General features: G+C 39.7%; 2 protein-coding genes across 3 annotated transcripts in view; one reads left to right on the plus strand and one right to left on the minus strand.

The window, feature by feature from the left end:
• The window catches only part of LOC109970908 (SWI/SNF-related matrix-associated actin-dependent regulator of chromatin subfamily B member 1-like), a 15,172-nt gene extending 9,897 nt beyond the window's left edge, over window positions 1-5,275 (plus strand). The window contains exons 4-10 of one of the 2 annotated variants that reach the window (XM_020618819.1): window positions 5-142; window positions 361-488; window positions 612-778; window positions 1,708-1,898; window positions 2,099-2,230; window positions 3,495-3,557; window positions 3,792-5,275. In XM_020618819.1, the coding sequence (XP_020474475.1) occupies window positions 5-142; window positions 361-488; window positions 612-778; window positions 1,708-1,898; window positions 2,099-2,230; window positions 3,495-3,534 (796 nt within the window). In that variant the 3' untranslated portion in view covers window positions 3,535-3,557; window positions 3,792-5,275. Of the gene's footprint in view, window positions 1-4; window positions 143-360; window positions 489-611; window positions 779-1,707; window positions 1,899-2,098; window positions 2,231-3,494 lie in introns of both variants that reach the window. The other variant, XM_020618818.1, reaches the window with a different exon arrangement.
• Window positions 5,276-6,722: 1,447 nt separating this feature from the next.
• The window catches only part of LOC109970847 (stromelysin-3-like), a 12,706-nt gene continuing 9,648 nt past the window's right edge, over window positions 6,723-9,780 (minus strand). The window contains exons 8-10 of the mRNA XM_020618701.1: window positions 9,696-9,780; window positions 8,799-9,059; window positions 6,723-8,661 (exon numbers count right to left, since the gene is read on the minus strand). The exon at window positions 9,696-9,780 is cut by the window's right edge and continues 1 nt beyond it. Of these exons, the coding sequence (XP_020474357.1) occupies window positions 8,543-8,661; window positions 8,799-9,059; window positions 9,696-9,780 (465 nt within the window). The 3' untranslated portion in view covers window positions 6,723-8,542. The remainder of the gene's footprint in view (window positions 8,662-8,798; window positions 9,060-9,695) is intronic.

Here is a 9,780-nt window from a genome sequence, read left to right on the forward strand (position 1 = left end):
AAAGAGAGCAAAAAGCAAAAAGGAGCAGTCAGTGGGTCCCCACGCTGCCCAACAGCTCTCACCATCTAGATGCTGTGCCTTGCTCAACCACAATCAACCGTAACCGAATGGGCCGTGACAAGAAGAGGACCTTTCCCCTGTGGTGAGGTTTTACAAGTAAACTATAACGTGCCACAGGGGTGTGTGTGTGTGTGTGTGTGTGTGTGTGTGTGTGTGTGTGTGCGCCAAAAGGTAAAATATATCCACAAAACTGTGCACAGTCAAAAAACTGGTGGATGTCAGGCAAGCTCACGTGTCATGTCAAAAGAATTCCATAGTTAAACAGTCATAATCCAGCATTGCTTCTTGTGCTGTGCTTAGTTTCGATGACCACGACCCTGCAGTAATCCATGAGAACGCAGCCCAGGTAGAGGCTCTGGTTCCAATTCGCCTAGACATGGAGATAGATGGACAGAAACTGCGAGATGCCTTCACGTGGAACATGAATGGTATCTATGGCTCACAACTTACCAACATCAAAACGTGAAAGTGTTGTCTAAGTTTTTTTGCTGTCTCAGGTTGTTGTCATTTTTTTAATTTTGTCTAATTTCACCCACCCCACACCCTCTTAGAGAAACTGATGACCCCAGAGATGTTTGCCGAGATTTTGTGCGATGACCTGGACCTGAATCCCCTGGCCTTTGTCCCTGCTGTTGCCTCAGCCATTCGTCAGCAGATTGAGTCCTACCCCACTGACAGCATACTAGAAGAGCAGGCAGACCAGAGAGTCATCATCAAGGTGAGTGCTGAATGAAAACAACAGTTCTTTGTGGAAATCATGGGAAATCATCAGGGTGGAAGGAGGTTACTGTGTTTGAGTCCCGTGCTGCTCACCCATTAGAAAATGTGGAGAACATGAGAGAAGCACATTCTTTTGGACTATGAAAATGTTAATAATGTTAGTTAGTAATGCTAAAGGCAGGGAATGTAACGTGGGGCATTGTTACATGATTTGTGAACATTGTATATTATCTGTCCAACTCAGTTTAGGACATTGCAGTGGGCAGTACTGCCAGAACCGCTTCTGTCATTAATGGAAACATCATATGTCTTTCTTCTGTTTGGCTGATAATCATGCTTCGAATGGAAACATCATATGTCTTTCTTCTGATAATCATGCTTCAAGGGTTTGCCCTACACTTCCCATAAAGCTTTGGGGAAGGAAGTATAGTGTTGCCATAAATCCACTGAGTTACACCATTTTTGTAGCATATTTATTTACATTTTGACAAATTGGCATTCTATATAAGTATGCTGAATTTGCTGCACAGCATTTCTTGTTGTCATTGCACCAGTGGATCTCTCTAGTCTTCACTAGATTTGCTTTGATGCTAATGAAAAGCTGGCAACTTTTTGATGCAAATTGCTGCAATCAGGCACTTGATATTCATCATGAGCTACGTGTCACAGCTGCTGCTGCTGTTTATAAGCGGGCCAAATTACAATAACCGGCCTCCTTTTGTTTCTGCAGAACCGGCATGCACCTACACCTTTTGCCTCGTGCAGTGTCTCCTCCAAAAACTGTCCCCTGTTTTTTCACCCCGATGACGGAAGAAGGCTGACAGCTCTTTAGAAAGTGAATGGATTGAGACAGATTAGAAGCCAATGTAATGTTAAAGGGGATTAAAGCCACATACTGGTAAGGTGTTTCTGTGTTTGTTTTCTCAGCTGAACATCCACGTGGGGAACATCTCTCTGGTGGACCAGTTTGAGTGGGACATGTCTGAGAGGGAGAACTCCCCAGAGTCATTTGCGCTGAAGCTGTGCTCTGAACTAGGTCTGGGAGGAGAGTTTGTCACCACTATTGCCTACAGCATTCGTGGTCAGCTCAGCTGGCACCAGAGGACCTACGCCTTCAGGTAGCTCAGCCACTCTCTCTAACAGAGCTGGTAGACCCATTGGGTTCAGTAGTCTAAACATGGTTTGATTTAGGCAGACGATGAACATGTATTAAGAAGGTCGGACTTGAAAAGTACAGTATACTCCAAAGTGTTAGATCCTGCCAGTGACCTGAGAATGACCTGGTGATATTTGGTCTAATATAGTTGCCTGTCCACAGTGAGAACCCACTCCCCACAGTAGAGATTGCCATCCGCAACACAGGCGATGCGGACCAGTGGTGCCCCCTGCTGGAGACCCTCACAGATGCTGAAATGGAGAAGAAGATCCGAGACCAAGACAGGAACACGAGGTGAGAGTTGGATACACTCAGTAAAGCATGACAGTTTCCACATAATGTCATCCCACTAAACCAAAAGTCTATTACAACAACACTCAAATGAATGGTGTCATTTTGAAGAATAAAGCATGACTGCTGATGCTGCAGCAGGGTGGCTAAATGTAAATTTGCAGTTAATGGCATAGCAGTCAAATAAATGGTTCAACAAATAAGCTAAATGGCAAATTGGCAAACACTGAGTTGAACAGCTGGTCAATGCTACTGTAGTACATTCTGAGTTAACTGGTGCTGTCACACAATGCCATCAGAATGGGAACAACAGGAATATTTGGTATTCTTCCAACTTGGGAGTGTTCCACTGCTAATCTTGTAGCCACAGTAGATATATTTGCTACTTTGGTGGTGTTATGTATGTGTAGCAGTTTACTAAAGTAAAACAGACACAAAGGCCACTAAAAATACCCTCTGTGTTCTAATCAGCCAAAAATGATGGTTGGCTTTTCAGACTTTTCCGTCATTAATAAAAAAATTCATCAGTTACGACAAATATTTGGTTAATGGAACCTCTTGTGTACTCCACCATATTGCTCGGCAATTTTGATACATACAGTAAAGGTCATTTATAGAAAGCTGGAGTGTACACATGATGGAAGTGGATGCTGCAGATACAGCATTGAGCAAATGAGCTGGTTTTATTGTTGGTCATTTGCACTACTGTCCATGTACATTTCATAAGTTATTATACATCCCATTCAACGCCCCTGGTGATGCTGACCACCTGACAATCTTCTTGTTATTATTTGCACTACTGTCCCTGTTTGCACATGGCTTTGAGTTTCTTCATAGCCTATTAGGTTGTACCATCTAGTTTATCCTGATTACTTTAATTCAGTTTTCATATTCTGTTTATTCTGTGTTTATTCTACTTTTATTCTGTTTTAGTTTCTTAAATGGTATGGGCATTCAACATTAGGTGAGAGAGAAACAGTATTTCAATTTTTCTGTACGTCCTGCACAAGATCTTTGATCTTGATCTTTATTATCCATATCTTATACCAACTTATTATAGCCTATTACAGAAGAAAACAATTCAGTCCTCATGCCGCTGTTGTTTGTTGCTCTCAGCAAACTGCTTGAGATCTACCTCTGGAGATCGACCCATTTGCAAATTTAAAGTGCCAGCCCAGTTTAACACATCTGGTGCCACTCATCAAGCAATAAGTGTCTAACTTGTTTAACTAGAGGATCGTAATGTGGATACAATGTGTTTTTCTAGGCGTATGAGACGACTGGCCAACACTGCTCCGTCCTGGTAGAAAGAGTCTTGAAGCTGCATGAGGTGATGTATCCTGTGGAGACTCCTGTTACTCTGAACTGATCAAGTAAATACACAGAATTAAACACACAGGTCATTGATGAAGCATCTGGACATTCGCATGAATGCAGATGTGGTCATTCACCACAGCGCCTCACTGACCGAACGCAACACATACATCGGCTGTTCCTCTGCACACACAGTACACGCTGAGCAGCCAAAGCATTATGACCGATTTGGCTCTTGTCATTTGCTCAGGTCTTTACATCTGCCCCTTTCTCTCACTTCCCAACACGTTGACCATCTAAGATCCCAGACCTTGACATGTGATGCTGTTGCAGCATGAGCAGTGTTATCTTCTGAGTGGTTGTAATGTTTTGGCTCATCATTTTTCACTTTGTCTTTTGGACATCAGTCATGCGACAACTCGCATCTAATTGCTGTTTGCCACCGATGGTTTTCTTGTTACACAAACCACTGGCAACATTCACACTCAACACAGTATTAAAGCACAATGACTCAATTTAATGTATGTGTATAAATGGTTAGTGAAATGACACCACGGGTTTATGTTACACTGGTCTGGACAGCATTCATATAACGGCAACAGGACAACGATGACAAATAGTTTAAAGTTTCATCTGACCACTTGGGATTATTGAGACAGGGTCGACAGAAGAATTTTCAATCAAAAATAGTGAAAAGGTGTCATGCAGTTTTGTTGTCCCACTTTCCCAAATCACTGTCAGCTGAACATGTTTTGGTCTGTCAGACACACCACCATGGGCTCTGGGAAGTTGTGATGGCTACTGTTTATTTTTTGGCATTTTATAGATGCAGCGAATTAGTTCATAAAAAACATAATTAGCGGGTTAATCAATAATGAAAATAACTGTTAGTTGTAGCCCTAGGTTTTAGGTGGCAGAGGAACTTTGAGTAGTAGTTTTTCAAAATGGCTTTGCACCTCAAACCTTTATTGGTGGATGACTGTATGATCACCCTGTGTGTAGGCCCTGACTTTGGCGACTAATAGTGGGAAGACCAAAATATAAAAGAAGTCCCACTTCTAACTGGGCTGCTGAGAATTAGTGAACTATTAACCCACACTCCTGTGTCATTACAATGATTTGAAAGATGCAGTAATCACATTGAAAGTCCTCTGTATAGGGGTTTTAACTGAGCCACATCACTGCTTTGGCTGCTGCTTTGTTCGGAGGCTAGCGTTTTTTCCCCCAACTGAAATGACTGATGTGCATGTATATACTCAGAAGAGATCATTCCTTGGTAACGTTACTGCTGTGACGGTGTCAGTGGCTGTGATCTGTAGTGTCTGCAGCCAATCCGAGAGTCAGTTGATTTTAGCATGTAGACTCTGCGAACAGAACTTTGTTAGTGAGTCTGATCAGTTATTTGTTATCTGCATGCTAAAACATAATTCATACTGTACCCTGTGCATGAGGGACCGATTGTTCCCACTGCTGCCTGCGTTTGCTCTGCGCCTCATGTTGCGGTGCAGTCAGCAGACGGAAGCCTCTGTTTTACTTGGTGCTTTTGGTTAAGTTGGGGAAGGAGATGTGTCTTTTAAAATGATTATTTTCAACTTGAACATACTCTGAAGAAACAAATGTATGTACTGTCACGTTTTGTCTTTCTTTTTATTATTGTTTTGTAAAATTGCTTTACCTTTATAGTGGGCTGAAATTTATATGAAAAAAATAACAATAAAGAAAACATGTTGGAAAGATGTTTTGTTAATTGTGTTTTTTAATTTGCATGGATGAAAATGCACATTGTGGCTGTATGAAAGAGAGGTTAGGGGACATGAAGGGCAGTGACAGAATCCTTCTGTCAATCTGACAGAAATTTTGGTATTAAATGTGTCAAAATTCTGAGAATGATGTATTACATATTTTTAAATACTATCTTAAAATATATTTTGCTTCTGTGCAACCTTACACTTTGGTTTTTCATTTTTTGCTTCACTTAGAACTTGTTGCTGTGTAGCACTCTTGTAATGGATCTGCATGCTGGGAGTTGAAAATATAAAGACTGGTCTCTGACTCAGTCTGTTACCCAGCCTTCATAACAAAAAAACTGTTAGGAGCCCATGGGACACAATATTTGTCAGATCAAATTGATTTTATGATCAGTGTTAATTCCTCAACATTAAAAGGTGCTTCTAGTTTGAAGGTTTATTATTAATGTTGGAAATACCTTAACAAAAAAGATTCTTAACTCAAGGTCCTCTTCTTGGATTTTTTTTTTCCTAGAGTTTTAGCTGCATCTTGTGCCCTTTATCAGTGGATGGTGTTTGTCCCCTTCGTCATGAAGATCTACGGTATATACAGTATATACACATACAATATTAGTATCTAATACTAGCATGTCCTTAGTAAATACATGTGGTATAATCAAGATAGTATTTAATAAATGTTTTATGTTTCTGTGCCTCAACTGATTTTGCTCTCCCCAGAGGTATGTAAAGAGTTCCACAGTTTGGGTCCAGAAGTACAGAAAGCATGTTCATCCTAGGTGTTTATTTGGCAGATCTGACTGCTGTAATGGAGACAGCCCATGTTTAATGTTGCCAGGGTGCCAGATATCAAAGAGTTTACAAATTATAAATGGTATGCAATCCTGTGTGAACATGTGCAGACCTGGTGTCCCTCAGGGAGAGTTTCTGTTGCTCAAAATGCAGTCAGCACATTTATCCTTTGTGTCCTCCCCACAGAAGAACTTCATCCCATGCAGCCTTGACGTTTATCACACCTCAAAGTTAAAAAACATCCGCTCCCAATAAAAGCTGAGTCAAAATCAGCAATACTACTCGCAGAAGAAATGAAAAAATCAGTTAAAATGTTTATTCTTTTTGGTTTTATTGTAAAGTAAAAACTTTATTCACATCAAAAGTACATTGTGTTCTGACTGAAACAAATGAATATAATAAGACAAACAGATCCGTGTATGCTAAAGGTACATCAATAGATCCTATATTGACATGTTGACATGTCACAAGTGACAGTGTCCAAGCTGCACTGAACTGCTCTTTTTACAGACTCACCACCACAATGTATTTCTACGTCAATGTCCTGCACTGATTAGAAACACAGACCCACTGAATACAACTTAACACAATGTTTTATTTGTAAAAATATACAGTAAGCCAAACAATGGTGAAGCACCAAGTAGGACTGAAACACTTGATTTATATCAGACTACATTTTATATTTTAGCCAAGTGTAATTGTTTTTCTAAGGAAGGTCCAAAAAATGCACCGAAGCTGAGTAGTGAAAAAACCATTGTTTGTGTTGTGTGAGGTTTTCCTTGCCTACAGAACCTAAAATAGTACCTTAAATATTCAAAGATGTAGCACACCACTTCATTCATTTTCAACAGGATGCAGTGAATTTATACAAATCTACTTGACCAAATTACCCAGAGACTCTGGGCCAGAGTTGACTTTCAATACTGCCCGTCAGTGAATATCATTCTCATCGACTTTGTCACGCAAACTGCTCAACAAGCAACCCCTTTGCTAGTCAATGCCAGGATAACAATTTCTTTTTCTTAATGATAAATACTAGACTGGAATGCTTTTGTGAATAATGACATAATTACAGTACCGTGCTGCACTGTAAAGTAAAAATCAAGTCCTGAGTTGAGAAGGCTGACTACACAGAGTGCACCAGGCTCTGACCTACTGTACATGGTGTTTTGAACTGCCTGGTGTGTGTGTGTAAGCCCAAGGACCTAATGACTCGAATCAAAGGAAACTGAGGAAGCAGTCAAAGCAGAAATGAGAATAACATGTTTTGGAAATAAAAATAAATGCCAAGGTTTGTCGACGTGAAGCTAAGCGGCCCTTAATCCTATACAGGCCAGCTCTCATGATCCTGGTTAAATGTCAGCATTTTCACATCTCAAGCATTAGCATAATTTTACCACATTCAATCTGGATATCCCCTAAAGGAGACCATTTCTATACTGGGTGCCATTGTATGAGTCATCACAATGAGACTACAGAGACAGAGTTCTCGAAGGGAGATCAAAGAGTAGTGGGATAAAGCTAGGGTTTCCTGTGATTTTAAAATGATTACATTCTGGGAGGTCCACACACTGTAACTGCAGATAATTGCAAAATGTCATTTATGATAAATTTCTGATGCTGTTCTTCAGCTTAGAGCAATAAGTCATGATAAAGGTACACTATGCAGAGTCATCAGATCTGTTTGTCAGCGTTCTTTAATACATCAAAGCGGTTACAGGAGTGCGCGACCGTTCTTATAGTGCTGACTTGCATGTAGCCTGGTAATCATACTGGATCTCAATTTTGTTTTCAGCACATTTAATATGTTTTACTATTAAATATCATTACTAATAGGTTATTGTTTTTATTGTGTTATTAGCATTTTAATCACTGAAAAAAACAAAGGTGGTTTAGACATCCCACCTAGTGTGAAGTGGGACAGATGACAGTAAACAGCTAATGGCTGACTGCTTGCTAAATGGCATTTCATTTTCTATTTCTACACACATTAAATATGGAAGATGTAACAACTGAATGTAAAGTCTTTGATGGTGCTGTCCTGAGTAAAAAATAAAAGTAATGTAGCTACTGTAACTACTTTAGTAGCAACTAATACGTAATGAGTGATCGTCTACTGTACAGTTTTTGAGGAAACTGCCAAAACTCACAATTAGACCTTTGCCCACAATCACCTTCTGGTATTTTGCACAGAAATAGTTGTAGATTTTGTTGAGATTTTCTAGGAAATATAGGCTGTTCAATCCTAGAAACAGCCAGGAGGAGGGTGGCTTTTTGCTTTGCCTGTGGGTGTGGTCATTCACTTTGGCAAGAGTTTGTTGTTATACTCTCATTGGTTTTGAGTCAACTTAATGAAATACATCAGTCTTAAATATATTTCCAAAATGTTCTTTGTGGGTAATTAAGATGAAAAGTCAATCCACTGCTCTTCAGAACTTATGAATATACATGTGTATGAACGTATTTAGACGGCAGAGCAGCCAAAGAAGTCCATGCCGATGCTGCGGGGGTAGCCTTCCAGCACCTTCAACGCTATAGGGTCAAACTTCCAATAGTGCAGCCCACTCAGGAAATTGGCATAGCCTGTCCGAGGGCCAGAAAAAGCAAGAGTCAGCTATGGATTTGCAGAATAATTTGCACTTTTACAAGGCACTAAAACAGAGGAAGAGAAAACTCATTTGAACCTTAAAATGTAGCATTTCTCTTATCCCATTTCTCACCATATATGTCCTGAAAAGCTGCATCAATATGGCTGGGCATTCCTCCCCATTTAAGCATGCTGCGAGGATAGACGTCATCAATTTGATTCTCCTGAGGATTAAAGGCCCAGTAAGAAGTGGACTTGAAGAGGTAGACTTTCTCAGTGTGGTGCTCTTCCCACTTCAAAGCTGCTTGGATATTTGTTACAGGAAGACCCAGCTGTTGTACCGAATCTGGTCCTGTTATCTTCTTCTCAGCATCAAACACCCAGTAGCTATCACCTGTCACAGTAATAAGATGGATTAACATAAAGTTTGGTCCTCATATGTCATAGAATACACTCAATACTATCTTTAGCCAAAACATTTACAACTAAAGAGTTATGTCGTAAGTTAATACTAAAATGATAAAATAGGAAAAACAGAAATCTATATTTTCATTAATAAATTCCACTTTTTGCATTATTTGTTATTGAGCCCAGTGTATTAGAACAACATGAGTTGCCACTAGGTGGAATAGTACTCTGTTTCATTTTGTCTGAGTTTTTGGTATTTTTTCTTTCCTTACACTGAATCTTTTGACACTAATCATTTGGAGCTCACCAAAAACAAAATGTTCAGCTGCTTTTAAGTTGCTTTCATTTGTTTTTGTTCAGTAAAATAAGACAAAAATGTAAAATGAAAACTGATGACAACATAACTTGTGAATTATCTTGAGTAAACATTGTATCTGGAAAGACATTGCTGTTAAAATTACAAAACTTTGACAATCCTTTCAGTGCTGGAACTTCAAATGAAACTTGAACTATGAATTCAGCTACTAGTATTTTGACTGCATATTTTCATCAGCAAGCATACATACATAAAACATCCAAAAACTGAAGCCTTTTTGAGTTTGCTTCTGAATGATGATGTTACCTTGGAAGAACCAGATATTGCCAGACTTGTCTTCATATGCAGCATCGATGTAGTCAGGAAAGACTCCCCAGTGGCGGGAAGTCAA

This window comes from Monopterus albus, unplaced genomic scaffold (assembly GCF_001952655.1).
Source record: "Monopterus albus unplaced genomic scaffold, M_albus_1.0 scaffold209.1, whole genome shotgun sequence".
Taxonomy (NCBI): domain Eukaryota; kingdom Metazoa; phylum Chordata; class Actinopteri; order Synbranchiformes; family Synbranchidae; genus Monopterus; species Monopterus albus.